The sequence below is a fragment of the Carassius gibelio genome, chromosome A6, assembly GCF_023724105.1.
Source record: "Carassius gibelio isolate Cgi1373 ecotype wild population from Czech Republic chromosome A6, carGib1.2-hapl.c, whole genome shotgun sequence".
Lineage (NCBI taxonomy): Eukaryota > Metazoa > Chordata > Actinopteri > Cypriniformes > Cyprinidae > Carassius > Carassius gibelio.
In genome coordinates, this window is record NC_068376.1 from 22,192,439 (window position 1) to 22,207,931 (window position 15,493).

The 15,493-nt window shown below is 35.1% G+C and overlaps 1 protein-coding gene across 1 annotated transcript in view; it reads left to right on the forward strand.

Annotated features, from left to right (window-relative positions):
- The window catches only part of LOC128015712 (P protein-like), a 64,206-nt gene extending 53,325 nt beyond the window's left edge, over positions 1–10,881 (forward strand). The window contains exon 21 of the mRNA XM_052599778.1: positions 9,851–10,881. Coding sequence (XP_052455738.1) covers positions 9,851–9,938 — 88 coding nt within the window. The 3' untranslated portion in view covers positions 9,939–10,881. The remainder of the gene's footprint in view (positions 1–9,850) is intronic.
- The last annotated feature ends 4,612 nt before the right edge of the window (positions 10,882–15,493 follow it).

Below are 15,493 nucleotides of genomic sequence, written 5' to 3' on the forward strand. Positions count from 1 at the left end.
TGTAAAAGCACAATTCACAAAATCATTTACAATCAGTTCTTTTTTCTTGCTTTCTTTCTTTCTTGCTTGCTTTTTCTTTTTTTCTCTCTCTTGGGAAACCTGTGTGATAAAAATGGACAAAACAAGACAAGTATTGCATTGCATATGATCATATGCTAAAAGACACTGTCTATGATCATATCTCAAGAGATGTTCTTCATACAAAAAGAATGCAATATTAGGCCACTTACTTTGGCTGTGGCTGTAACACTGCTTTGATTTTACTGAAAGATTCAGTTTCACCAAGATAGTACAGAAATTCTCAACTGTTTCAAGTACCATTTGTAATCTTGGATTTAGAGATTATAATTGTTCAATTTTTCCTGTAATTGTTGAGAACTGAGCCACTTGATGATTCTTTTACAGAGTCACTCACACTATAACCACTTTTTTAACCTTTATGTGATAGCTTTTAGACGTAATAATGATCGCTGCCCATTCAGACCTTTAATGATCAAAGTTTCATGCTGTTACCAAGCTGCAATAAGATCCCTTCTCCATGCCAAATTATATCACCCTCCCATTTGTTTGAAGTGTTGTGAGAGTCTTGGCCTCGGAGGAATGCTTGTTTGAGATTGGACTACATGCTAATGGATTTCCTCTTTAACATTCATTTAGGAACAAAGAGAAAAGGCTTTTAGAAGTTTATCCTGATCCTGATGTTTCAGTCACTGTTTTTTTTTTTTTTTAAGGTGCTGTACTTCTTAAGGCTGTCAATCTCAAGTCTCATGTGATTTTGTGTGTGTGTGTTTTAGGGCAAGTCTCTGAAAAAATAATTAGGAGCCCATTATTGCAGATGGGGAGGACCTAGATTGATACTATTTATAGCCTCTGTAGTGTCACATTGGAAGCATGATGGATGCTGTCAGGCTTCTGTTATTAAGGGAGGGAGTAAGTGGCACACCTGGGTATACAGGTTTACAGCAACTGAAGATCAGTGTTTTATATATATATATATGTAGAGAGAGAGAGAGAGAGAGAGAGAGAGAGAGAGAGATATGCAGGCTTTGAGAAGAACACTCATCAATGTGTCTACTGTGTACCATTTGTACTGTCAAAGGAAATAACATAGAATTATTATTAAACCACAATGATTTGGTTAGTTTAATTGTTGATTAGTTTTAATACTAATATGCTATTAAACTAATAAGTATTGTTAAGTATTGTGTAGTGTATACAGCTCAGTTATACCCCTCAGCTGGTCTACCTCCACAGATTTCTAAAAGTTCTTACATTTTTAAAGATGATATTTCAGAGAGCTCCATTACATTTTTCTTTTCTCCTGTCATTTCTAATGAGTCTTTATTCTGCTACCACTCTTATAGCGATGGAAAATGCAGGCCTAAATAGCATACACGACACCAACAAAACTTTTCAAATCATTTCCAGTTGTATTTCTCATCATTGTGGTCAGTTTTGGTGCAAATGCAAAATTAATTTATGAAAAGACCACACTCCCAGATATAAAGCCAGAGTGAACTGTGATTTCAGAAGCTCCATTTCATTGATTAAAATCATTAATAATAATTTTTTGGAACATGTAATTTCCTTACCTGTAAGTAAAAGGATAATTCTTTAATCTTTTTGGATTTAATGATAGATTTTTTGCAAGAAATAGAGGTGTCTGGTCTGACCTCAAAACAGAGACAACAACACAGCGAGACAAAATGAATCTTACAGACACTAGTAATTAAATTCAATTAAATTCAATTCAAATAGTTTATTTGCATAGCGCTTTTTACAATGCAAATCGTTACAAAGCCACTTTACAGAAAATTATGTTTCTACAATATTTAGTAGTACCTTATATAAGTGGTGAATGTCAGTTTGTGGACGTATGACAGGATTTGTAGAAAAATTAATACAAGACGTAGTCAGCCAGATGATGAACATTAATTAATTAATTAATATTATAATAATAATTATTATTATATGATGCAGTCACACTTGTAGCAATATTAGTTGCATTAGTAGCAATGTTAGTTTTCTCCTAATGTTTCCTTTTCTTCTTCTTCATTTTTTGAATATCGGAATTATGTTTGATATATCATAAAACAAGTAACTAATCAATTACTGAATTCAACTAATTTATCTAGATTTGTTTCAAAATTCTTATGATTTTTGAGTAAAAAAAAAAAAAAATAATAATAAAAAAAAAAAAAAAAAAAAAAAAATATATATATATATATATATATATATATATATAATCTTATATAATCAAATAATATATCTGTTTAACTGTTTTAAAAGCAGGAACATGTTTTATGTAAACGGACCCTAAGAAATGTGTCCATTTGGTGTCAGATATACCTAAAACCAGTTTAATTAGTTAATCAGTGCTTCTTAATATTAACAAGGTATATAAACAAATCATTGAGAAATTTCAATATGTAGTCTTGCACATCCCTATTTTTCATTCCCACATGGTCTCTTTCCCTCATGTATTGGTATGAATATACTTATATCTCTGTGCTTGAGAGGAGAATAGCAGCATGTGTGTGTGTAACCATGGGCAATCGTTGTCCTATTGTACAAACAAACCCAGAGCTTGGATCACATTGTTATTCCCAGTACCATGCCAAGCCACTTTGGCCTTCAAAATCCATCATGTGCCCCATAACACTGGCATGTAAGATAATGGTGGATGTCCAAATGACAAACCATCTGGTGTGCCTTTTGAAAAGTACAGAATGATGACAATGATGGCATTTATAGTAATGTCTGAAATATCAGGCTTAATCAACACTGACCTTAACTTCCACTCACTACCGTATCTTTGTGTGACTTTGAGAAAGTAATTTCCTTTCCTATTTTTAATGGTTTTCCCTTTTTTTTCTCTCCAGTTAAAATGTAACAGAAAAATTGCCAATCTGACGCATTCTGAGCCGCATGAGATAGGTTTTCACAGTCGTAAGGAAATGTTGTGTACATCAGCAATCTTGTAGTGAGAGTGGGTGAGATTGTGGCAGATAGCTTTTCCTTATTTCATCACATGTTGGAGATGTTGAGGGTTTTTAATACAAATGTGCCACATAGTCGATAGCCTTGAGCAAGGAAGGCTGGACAAAATGGATAAACGAATCATAATTTTTTTCCTCAACTCAAAACAGATTTTTCCCCAAGGTCATGCATATGGGCAGTGGTGGAAAGAGTACTGAAAATTTGTACTTAAAGCTGCAGTAGGGAACTTTTGAGGCTCTAGCGGTTAATAAAAAGAACTGCTTGCGTCTTGCGGAAGAACATCATAGCCGGAGCTACTTCTCTCTGTTTATGTCAATGAAGAATCACAAAGGTACTGGGTTACTCCGCTGCAGTACCCCCGAAACAATCTAAAATAGTCCCAATATAAACACTTATTATAGGTGTACCCTAGTGATTCAGGACAAGCTAAAAACACGGTTTGGAAAATGGATTCATGGTGTACTCGCCTATTATGTTCATTTTTCTACATTTTGAACACAAACAAAGTTACGGACCGCAGCTCTGATTGGTTGCTTTTTACCGGGAGCGGATGACTTTCTGCAAATGGCAATAGGACCACTGGGAGGAGCCAGAGAAGCTTGATTTTTTTCACAGATTATCGGTCTCATATTCTACTGTCAGGACATAATGACAGGTGTAACAAATATGTAAAAAATATATTTTTTACAAAAGTTACCTACTGCAGCTTTAAGTACAAGTACTGTTACATTGATTAAATAATACTCAATTACAAGTAAAAGTAATGCTGTCAAACCAGTACTACTAGTTACTTTTTAGCTGGTGAAATTTAATTACCAAAAAATATTCATATCAAAGATCTATGTAGATGGATAATAGCAACTTTGAACAAAACCCAATTTTATCTTATTGACAAAGTATGTTAATTAGTGGTCATGATACAGGGATTTCTAACTTCAATACTTTGGTTGGATAGGAGTGGTTAAAGGGGTCCTATTATGCTCTTTTACAATAACTTGAATTTGTTTTGTGGGTGTACTTGAACATGCTCTCATGCTTGGTGGTTCGAAAAACACATAATATTCCACATAATTTACATTATTACAATACCTTTCTCCCCAGCTTGGCACAAATGTCTCGATTAGTTCCAGGTTTTATGAAGACCTGCCTTCCGAAAAACAAAATGTGTTGTGATTGGTTAGATGTCCCAGTGTGTTGTGATTGGTGAACATAGGATGGCATCAATATTGCCATATCAATTTGATATTGTTTTGGAAACCAACGCTGTAATCCAGACAAGCTGTTTATTATAGTTCTTGAAAAGGGATTTAAAAAAATATATATATTTCCCTTTGGAGTGGACTTTGAGATGTGTAACTTTGTAGATCTTTGTTATGCCCAAACATACACACTACACACCGACTAAAATTCAAAAAGAGAAAAAGCATAATAGACCCCATCAAGAATATCTGTTTGTTACGTCTGACATCATCCTTCACTACTTCTGGGACATAATGCTCTGTTAGACGCCCCTTCAGAAAACAACAACCTGATTCAGCTAAAATATTAGTGAGCACAGAGACTGTAGAATGCACAGTAAATTACGCTTAGATTAAATAGGAAATATTAATGAAATAGTGTTAATAAATGGCTGCTGAGATAGTATTCTCAAGTGAAATGAGTAGAGGCTTGGACATGGAAATAGCAGTCCTAACATCATGGCTTAACAAGAGGATTCTCCCAAGCCATCAAACTGGATTCATCAGAGCAAGAACGCCATACCAAAGCCAGAAGCGATGGCAGACTATTTTGTTCCCAGTGTATTGGCTTGCATGGTTCAACTATTTGCTACAAGACTAGTACTGTGCACTAAAAAAGCTAGTAGGGTTATTTTTAATTTCATGATGTACAAACATTTTCAACACCATTGGCAAAACCTCCACATACTGTATACTGCCATATACCTGTAGATATATATTTTTGTCCATCCATTTGTATAAGTTAGGCCTAGTTTTCTGCGATTACATGACAGCGTTCTCATGTTGCAATAAAGCGCTTGTCATATTTGTACAGGAATTATTACAATTATGCCGAATACCTGCAATCCCGTGCAGACATTCAGACTGTTATTGACAGGAGGCTGATGATTGTCAAACCAACTCGGAGAGAAGAGAGAGAGAGAGAAACGCAGATTGTATTGGTGTATATTGGGTAGATACTGTGGAAAATGAATAATGGAACCGTGTCAGATATTTCAGTATCGGTATCAAAATATAGGTATTTATGATAACACTACCATGTAGTTTGTTTCTCCAAGCTCTGAGTCCATAAATGACGCTGAGCTCCATCTCTGTCTGATCAGCTCTTCACCCGCTGCAGCGGCGCTTTTTCTCGGTTCAGACATCAGCGTTTTGATTGGTCCGTTTACGATCTGATATTTTTATTGGTTACTGAAGTACTGTCAAAAATTGAATATTAATTCAAATTGTGGGCGTACTCCGTAACGAACTATAATTAAAAGTAACGAAGCAGATTATTTTGCTTCATTTGTACTTAAGTACCAGTACCCGAAAAAAACTACTTAATTACAGTAATGTGAGTAGTTTTAATTCGTTACCTCCCACCACTGCATAAGGGTGTTGTGGTTTACCAGTAAAGATCTCAGCTTATAATTCAAAGGTTTTAACTTTGAACCCCATTAGCATGCTGTGGGTTAGCTGTTAGACAATTTCATCTTGAAATGTATTTTTGTACATGTTATGCATTACTAGAAATTCATATAAAATCAAAATGATTATTCAGGGAACCCTATTGGGTCACGTTGTTTTTTTGAGCACTTCAATGTTATGGTTTTAATCATGTATATAGGTGCTGGTAAAAATGTTAAAATACCTGTGCTTATAATTAAAACCTTGTCGATTTAAAACCAAGAAGGCACAATTAATGAGCTGCCATCATTTTGCCCTTGAGCAAGGTATTTAAACTCAGGACACTGATTGCAACCGTAATGTAAAAAAAAAGGTAATTGGGTCACTTTAGATAAAACATCTGCTAAATGAATAAATGTGAATGTCATGCATTGAATAGCTTGAAAGACTGCCTCAATACGCATGTTGGAGTCATCTTTGTCCTCTAAACGATTTGTATCACCTTTGCAAGACTTTTAGTCACATTACTCTTCTTTCCATTAGGCCTTTATAGTTGTTAAAGCATGACTTTGATTTTTAGGATGGTTTATGCAGTACTTAGTGACATTTAATGTGCTATTTATTCATCCAGTTTAACAAACCACATTCTCACACTCTCGAATCCTTGGTTTCACTGCACATCGATTTGTCCAGTTCACTACTTTTGAATCAGTCTCCTGGCTGCTTCATTGACATCACTCAAATTGTGTATTAGCCAGCTGACCTGCCCTCACACCCATGGCATGTGCACCTGCTTTGATGTATGTCTCACAAATGCCTCCTTATACAAATAATACACACCTGTTCCTTCTGCAGTCCAGCATTTAGCCTCCCCACCTGTCTTCTGGAAACTGAACACCTTTTTTTTCCTGGACCAGCTGTGATCTTTGCCATACTTACATGAATAGGCCTTTAAATATGTGCTTTCCAATAATCTAATTTTAGAGAATGTTAGAAAGAGATAAAGTAGAAGACAGGAAGTGCTGGAGGACACTATTCCATTTGGGATTGTATTACGCTATTACCCTCATGTCTCATTTTCTGTCTAGTTTGTGTGCTTTGAAAGCCCCTTTCTATGGACACTTTCACTGATTCCTTATTTAAAACTCTTTTGTGTGTGTGTGTATGTGTGTTGAAGGGAGAAAATAATTATGTACAATTCTGGTTTAAATTCAGTTTTGCTTTACATGTATGCATTTCGCAGACATTTTCTAAACAAAACATTAAGGAGTATGTTTTATCATGTCATGATAATTGAACACATGATCTGGGAGTCGCTAGCAGCATGATATATATATATATATATTATTAATATTTTTGGAAGGTATAGTTAACCAAAAGGGAACATTTGTGAAAGTGTTCTTAAAAAAAAAAAAAAAAAAAAAAAAAGTGAAAAGTTTAGAAATTTCTTTCCTGATTCTGTCAAGACAACTTTTTCACTGGAGAAAACAATTTCATGGATAGATTTTTTTTCAAACAATTTATTGAATTTAAAAACGTTTTAATAATAATAAATGTATTACAAACACACAGCTTTTCGATTCACAAACTATTAATTGGACCGTTTTGGACATTCTGATGGCACTCATTCACTGCAAAGGATTCAATGGTGAACAAGTCATGTAATGCTAAATTCATCCAAATCTGTTCTGATAAAGAAACTCATCTGCATCTTGAATGGCCTAAGTTTTATTCCTTTAAGCAACACCTAAACTTAGCACTTTTTTGATGAGTTGTTTGGTTTAAGATAGTGATTTGCAACATTTTAAGGAAAACTTGTTTCTCCTTCTCTGGCTCTTCTCTGGATTTTTTGCTCTTTTTATCATCCACTTGCTTTCCATCATCCTCTCAATCAGTGGCCACTTTCTCTTCTGAGCTTGTTGATTTCTTTATGCCCCAAATGCTCTGTATTTATCCATGCACTCAGTCAGTATCCACCGAGCTACTGAAGGTATGCACTCGGTATAAATGGATGTCCAGAGCTTTCAACCTTTCAAGTGCTTTGTCCTCTCAGCAGCTCTTTCATTCATTCATTCATTCATTACAGAATTCATTCATTCATTACAGAATTCATTCATTAATTCATTACCCTTTTTACAGGACTTTTTTTTCCCTTTCCCTTTCAACAACAAGATCTGAAATTTATGAGCTATCAGAGAAGTAAACAGAACAGAAATGATTAAAACTGCAATGTGGATTTTTAGTGTTCTGTAAAAAGATTATTTTCTGGGGCAAAAATAAGACAAGAGTAAATGTTTTCATACACTCAACTCATGTGCTATTATTATACTATAGACTTTAGTCAGGGACTAAGAATGAAAATGAGGCAAAATGAGGCTTTAAGTGATAGAAGTATGATTAATGGATTGTACCATGTTTAATAATATATTGATTGTTTAGATAAAACTTCCAGTGGACAAAAAAAAAAAAAAAGTTGTGAGTTTTGACAATTACATGATCTGTGACATTTATACAATGGATGTTATTGTAAGGACTGTAAGGTTATCCCTCATAGCCTGGTTTCATAAAAATCAACGTGACTTCTAACCTGACTAAGGTCTAGAAAATAGTATAATGACAATTATATAGAATCCTCATATGGGTCTTTATTCTTACAAATCTGTTAAATGGACAGTACTACAAATTAGTCCATATGACCTGTGTATAATATTTTAAATTAATTAAATTCTTTATTTGCTGATAATCCTAATCTTCCCCTCCGGTGAGCTGTTAAATGAAGAACTGCTGGAACCAGATAATTTAATCAATGAGGAAAGTCTAGTTCATGAGCAAATCATTTCGATACAAGAACATTCCGATTCGTGAAGAAAATGATGAGTCTGATTTGTCAACTGAATCATCTTATTACTTTAAAAGAATTAAATTCATTTCCTGATTTGTTATAACCCAGTCACAGCAACATTCGAATTAATGGCTCACTAAAGCTATCATGTAGCTTAAAAAGACATGAACTATTGCACAAATGTGCTATAGACCTTAGTTCCCTCCCCACTTTATATCAAACATTTTGTAAAGTGTTTTTTTAAACTTATTTATTTGTTTACTTTTAACTTTGTTATATGAAACAAGAGCAAAATATAGATGCTGTAAAATTACCATTAAGTGTTCCACAACAAAATAATAGCACACAGTTTTAAAATTGGCATCAGGGAGATTTAATAGTGACAGAATCTGATTTATATTGGTCTTGATTATTTGATAAAGGGAAGGTTGGGCACAAACATTGTTTTGAAAACAGATTATAGCTCTCTGTGTATTTTCTGTTTGCTATTGTCCCTTTTCCCTTTAGAATCTGTTGATTTCTTTTGTACTGATTTACCCAACAGAGTGTTCTTCTGCTGTTGATATGTGAGGTTGGATGGCATGTAGTGTAATCCTCATGGGCAGACGAGACGTACAGTAGCATGTTGAACCGAGGGTCAGAAGGGCACTGATGCATGCTGATCAAGTGTGGAGATTAGGCCAGATTCCAGTTGTAATTACAATGGTGAATCCACTCTCCAGATGGATGCTTTTACTAGCGAGCACAAGAAGGATGGTCCACACGTCTCTGAGAGTCGATGGCTTTGAGGAAAGCCGCTTATGTTAAATGGGGGGACGAGTATCACCAGTCTATTGCGTCTCCAGCCTTTGACTTCATCGTTAATGCCTGGAGATCATACTTTTAATGCTGTTGTCCCCTGCATTTGACTCTGCCATAATGTTCAAAGACTTACACTTTAATACCACTTCGATGAAGCGGGTAACATGCCTGCCACGCTCCTCAGCAGGAGAGCTTTTGAGACCCCTGCTGTTCAGAATAGAATCCCACACACACGCACGCACAAACACACACACAGACACACACACACACACAAACAAATGCACTACAGAAGTGGGTATAATGCAAAACTGCTCCGAAATTGTCCTATGAGCAACGAAGGAGGAATGAAACAGAGAGAGATGCTGGGTGATGTTGAGTGATGAACTTTCAGTAGAACAAAAGAATACAGTCTTTCATTAAGAAAAAACTCTAAGCAGATTCTTTTCCCAAAAGCTTTGTGTTGAATTTCTCCCTTCAAACAGAGTAGGTTTTATAGGCTCTGTAAGTTTCAATTTTCATCTTCTTACGAACTTTCATGTAGGGACTCATAATATTAACCTCTCTGTATTCTATTTCACAGGTTGGGCTTCCCCATGATGCTGATGACCTGTACGATAGCCATGTGCTACCTTCTTGCAACTCACATCGGACTTCACTGGAACACTTAAATGTTCCCTCGTCATGGGGAAGCAAAAAGACTGGGTGTGTCTGCAGTTTGCTTTTTTTTTTTGTGTGTGTGTGTGTGTGTGTGTGTGTGTGTTTTGAATGACACATCTGTTCTTCTTGGAAGGATCAATAAAGACTTAAACTTCGTAGACCTGGTTCATCCTGAAAGACTAAGATTTACATGCAGGAGAGGTACACAGAAGATAAACCATGGGAACATCTGATCATCTGCTGTATTCTAACAGGTGCAACACACTGCTATGGTGCTACTGCTGCTTTGTGATAATACTACAAAGAGATTTATTTTGGAAAACCTGTATATATTTGCCAAAAAAATGCTGAAAACCAGAAGATTCCTTTTTTTGAATAAAAAAAATATGCTTATATTATTTATTGATGCACAGTTTGAATTATGACCTTTTCATTTTTGAGGCATCTGCTGAAAGGGATCTTCTGTGGCCCACAATTGTTGAAATGTTGGACGGTTTAGAATTCTAAAAATTATATTATTTACATAATTTACCATATTCAAATAATCTACATAGTTATCAATTTATTTCATGTTGAAAATGTGTGCATATAAATTGAAATGGAAAGGTTATATATTATATTATATATTAATATTATATTATATTATGCATAATTACATAATTACATACATTACACAGGAAATGTTACATCCCTCATCATACTGTGATGACGTGTGTCCCAGCACGACAAGACAAAAACAATAAAACCCATTCTTATTATAATGTCTTACACTTATTTCTTACATCTTAAGCGTTGCATATTGCGTTGCGTAAACATGAACCATGTCTGTATTTGTGATTGGAGAAATAAAAATCGCTACTTTAAACTGCTTCAAACTTGCATTTGAATCATCAGTGGCAAATTATTTACGTATGTAAACGTACTTGCATAATGTGAGTCAGAAGCGCCAGACTGTCCTTGCAAATTTATATGTGGATAAATGATAAGCAGTAAATTATAACTTCACTTTAGTGTATTAGATTTTTAATTGATTATACTGCTGTACAATATAGCCTACCTGTAGATGTTATATCTGAGAATAGTTATAAATAATAATTAATAGTTGTAAATAATATAGTTGCCCTTGGCAGATTTTTTTTATTTTTGCCCATTGTGTGCATCAGTTGGCTGCTTGTCTATATGTTCTATATGTTCTGTGACTGGGACCATTTTACAGAAAAAAAAGAAAAGAAAGTATGTTCCATCAAACGTCACTTGAGAATTTGTTTCAATGTCTTGCAGAACATGTTCAATTATCAGAACATATCAGACAAAGCATCTCAATCATTTCCAGCATCTCAATCACAAAGTGAAGTGACATTCAGCCAAGTATGGTGACCCATACTCAGAATTTGTGCTCTGCATTTAACCCACCCGAAATGCACACACACACTGTGAGCACACACCCGGAGCAGTGGGCAGCCATTTATGCTGCGGCACCCGGGGAGCAGTTGGGGGTTCGATGCCTTGCTCAAGGGCACCTAAGTCGTGGTATTGAAGGTGGAGACAGAACTGTACATGCACTCCCCCCACCCACAATTCCGTCCGGCCCGAGACTAGAACCCACAACCCTTCGATTGGGAGTCCAACCCTCTAACCATTAGGCCACGACTTCCCACAAATGGGAAGAATCAGTGATCTCATAACTACTTTCGGTTTAAAAGAGAAAAAGGCATTACATCATGAGACAACTGTAGTGCTTTAATTAGCGTCAGTTGCGGTATGTTCGTTTTTGCTTCCTGTTCTGTAAAAATGTGAATTGTGGGATATGCAGAGCATGAAAAATGGATCAATAATTGTAATTTACCCATTTGTTTGCTCATCACATGTCTGCTGCATATCTTGAATGCACATTATCAGTGAGTGAAGTTGAGCATGCATATCACCACACTACAAGAAATAGCTGGAATGCTGGAAGTAGAGGAAATGAATTCAGCAAACGTGCTGATTACCTCCAGCAGCCATAAAATGTCACAGGCAATACTGGGCAATGGAGCATTCACTCAGAAACCAGAATGCCTTTGTCTGTTCCCTTGTTTCCATAAATTCCTAAATCCATAATTCCATATTTAATTCATAAGAGGCAGTGCTTTTTTCCAATCTCATACTTCAAATACTTTTGATCCATGTAAACTTTTGATCACAGATTTAATATTTTCGAGGGAAGGCTGAGATCTTTATATTTTTGGCAAAACTTTTAAGTCACCACCCTATATAGAATGTTCTTCACAAAGACAAATGAATTTCTGCAACATAAGAAAAAAAGGCATTCTTTGTACATACAAAGTAAAAATGTATTAATGTACAAAACAAAGTAATATTTATGGTGTCAAACAATAGCAAAAAGTCTATTACCATTTCTTTTGACATAATTATGACTTTTTATCTCATAAATATGATATACCGAAGCATGATTTTTTTTCTTTTAATGGCAGAAATGGGCTTCCATAAACAAGAAAGCAAACAAGCCAAAGAAACCGTGAGAAGACTTTAAGCATCATCTAACAGCAATTTTAAGTGTCACACTTACATTGATCAATTAACCAATCATCTAAAAGCATAATTTTCAGCAATCTGGATGGGTGACAGATAAATCTGGCACATGGTTTACCAAAAATAAAATGACTTTTGGAGTAATAATACAAATTGATTTTATTCCGATATCGTGCTATACCACCCTCGATGGCAGCTTAAGGATCTACAAATACAAAATAATTGAATCTCAGGAAGATACAGCTGTGGTTGTGAACTTATAATACAGTTCTACTGTGTGTAGCATTTTATATGTACAGTATATGTGGTTTGTTGTGTAGTGTGTGTGTGTGTGTGTGTGTTTATCTCTGGGAACTGGCTGCAAAGAGAGGATGCTAAAAGGTAAATCAGTTCTCCTCTGAGTCAGTCTCAAGCACACTGGGTTAGAGAGTTGCACATATGGCATGATAACACTTCTGCCGTGGCAACATCTGTTGAGCAGTCGCAGTATCCACTACATGTTTCAGTCTCGTAGAGCAACAGCATACGGAGTTATTTCCTTGTAGTTTCACTGTGACACCTATGAAGCAAAATAAGACTTGAAATAGACCTTTAGAAAAATATTTTACTGTCCATTCAGAACCCTTTCCATCAAACGTATAAGTAACGTTTTGGAAATGCTAAACAGTTTCCTTTTGCAAAGCAATGCTACAAATTTTGTGTTTGAGTTTTGAATCTTTGTCAGCAACATTTGTCAGTTGGTTCAATTAGTTTCCAGCTTATTGTTCCCTTTACGTTCTATCAAACAAGGCAATGCACAGATTTATAGGGTAATGGTTGCGGAGAATAGCTTTTAACATGAGGCAATATGCTTCTGAAATGTCCCCGAGACTACAGGCTCTGATAAGAAATGCTTATTAATTGGTGTATTGCAGAATTTAAAGGAATAAAGCAAACAACTGTTAGTGGAATGAATGGCTTCTGAAAGTATCAGAGAACTTCTTTGTTACAAACATGTGCAATATGCAAATTCATATTTTCTATTTTGTTTTATATTATAAATAGTTTTATAGATTATAAATCTATAATATACTGCATTATATAATGTTTCTGTATAATATACTGCTGTTCTGTAATACTGTCTGTTTCTTGGATGACTGAGATTTAATTTATAAACTCTTTATACTACAAACTCTTTTTGATTCTGAAAATGTGAAGGCCATGTTGCTTTGCACACCTAATATGATTCAATCCCAAGCCTTTTTTTTCTCTTTTCACACAGACGTTTGAAAAAACAATGTGTCTCCATGTCACGAATGCTTTCATTAGTATGAAAAACAAAAAGGGAACTTCTGTTTTTGCAGTTCTTTGATTCAGAATAAAGCTGGTAAATGCCTGACTTGGAATTGTTTTGTGGTGTCATGTCAGTCCCATGGGAATTTCACAATGGATGCAGCGTCCTTAAAGTATTGTGTTTTCTGTTTTATTTCACAGAAATATTATATTGCTTCTGTTTCCTGTTTCAAGTAAAGGTTTGCAGGAAATTGCATTATTGAAGGCTTAAACAGGCTTTTGGGTGGTGGCAACAAAGCATGTGAAGATACAATTTCATTATAGCTAAACTGATGCAATTTTGTCCTTCATTTCATTGTGCCCCTCTCCATTTCTTTTTTCCAGGTTAGCCTTTCAAGGCTTCATATGAAATGTAAATGCCATTTAAAGAGCTGGATCTGCACCCCAGCTGCCAGCATTGATTAACGTTAGTTAGCACTGAATGAGTCATTATTGTGGTGCTGCATCACCCACTATCTAAACTATGTGCTTAACACTTGTTTGAGGGCTGCTCCCTAAAGGAGGCAAGTGTTTGGCTCTTTTCCAACCTCATATTCCTGTAGATTTAGTTCTAGTCTGTGAATCACTCTAAAGTCTTGCGTGTGAGCACAATGTTGCTTGAGCTTGTCAAAAGTCATTCAATGATGAAACAGCTAAACCCACTGACACCTATTATATACAGTAAATGTTATAGTCTCCTTTCTCACTCATTGGCCTAGAAGGTTTTTACATTAGGTCTAAACACAGTTGATTTTCTTAAAACCTGTGAGTTTTCAGAACATAAAATGAGTACCAGGTGTTGACTAGGAAGGGGTATTCCAGCTAATACAGGGGTAATACAAAAGTACACAGTTTGAGATATATACACACACTGGCAGTGTTGGGCAAACTACTTGGAAAATGTAGTGTTTTCTGTGGAAACAGTTACTCTACATTAAATGAAGTTCCACTAAACTAAAGCTACAGCCCTGGGTAATGTAGCAAGATAAGCTACAGCAACATGGCAAAAGTAGTTTGCTATCTCAGCTATTTTTTAAAAAGAACCAACATAATAACAAGTAAACTCTCTCTCAGTGATCAATAAAACTGACAGTCAAGCAGACAGGCAGGCATAATAGTTCAGTTTAATTGTCTATTCAACAACTGTTCCAAACCAGTTTGGCAACAAAAAATCAGTATCACGTACAAGGCCAGATTTACCTCATATTGTGACATAGGCAAAATCAATATTAACTGTCAGCCGGAAACCTCCTATTGGCACTTGGTATTTTGGCTTTATTGTATACAGATACATTTATATAAATGGTAACAATTCACGATAAGGTTCATTAGTTAACATTAGTTAACTTGTGTATTTAACATGAACTAAAAATGAACAATACTTCTGCAGCATTTATTTAAATGCATTATTTAATGCATTATTAAAATAAAAAGTTTGTGTATAAAATAATGTGACCTAACATGAACTACTGTATTTTTATTAACTAACATTAACAAAGATGAATAAATACTGTAATAAATGTATTGTTCTTTGTATGCTAATGATAGCTAACATTAATGAAATCTTATTGTATAGTGTTACCATATCGATGTATAGTAAACAAACAGGGGAAAAACCGTCGGCACATTAAGACTACTTTAGCTTTAATTACAGAAATACTGTCATCGGACCGGTCTTTTGGTTAATCAATTCTCCCAGAAATATAAAGATATAGAAGTTAAC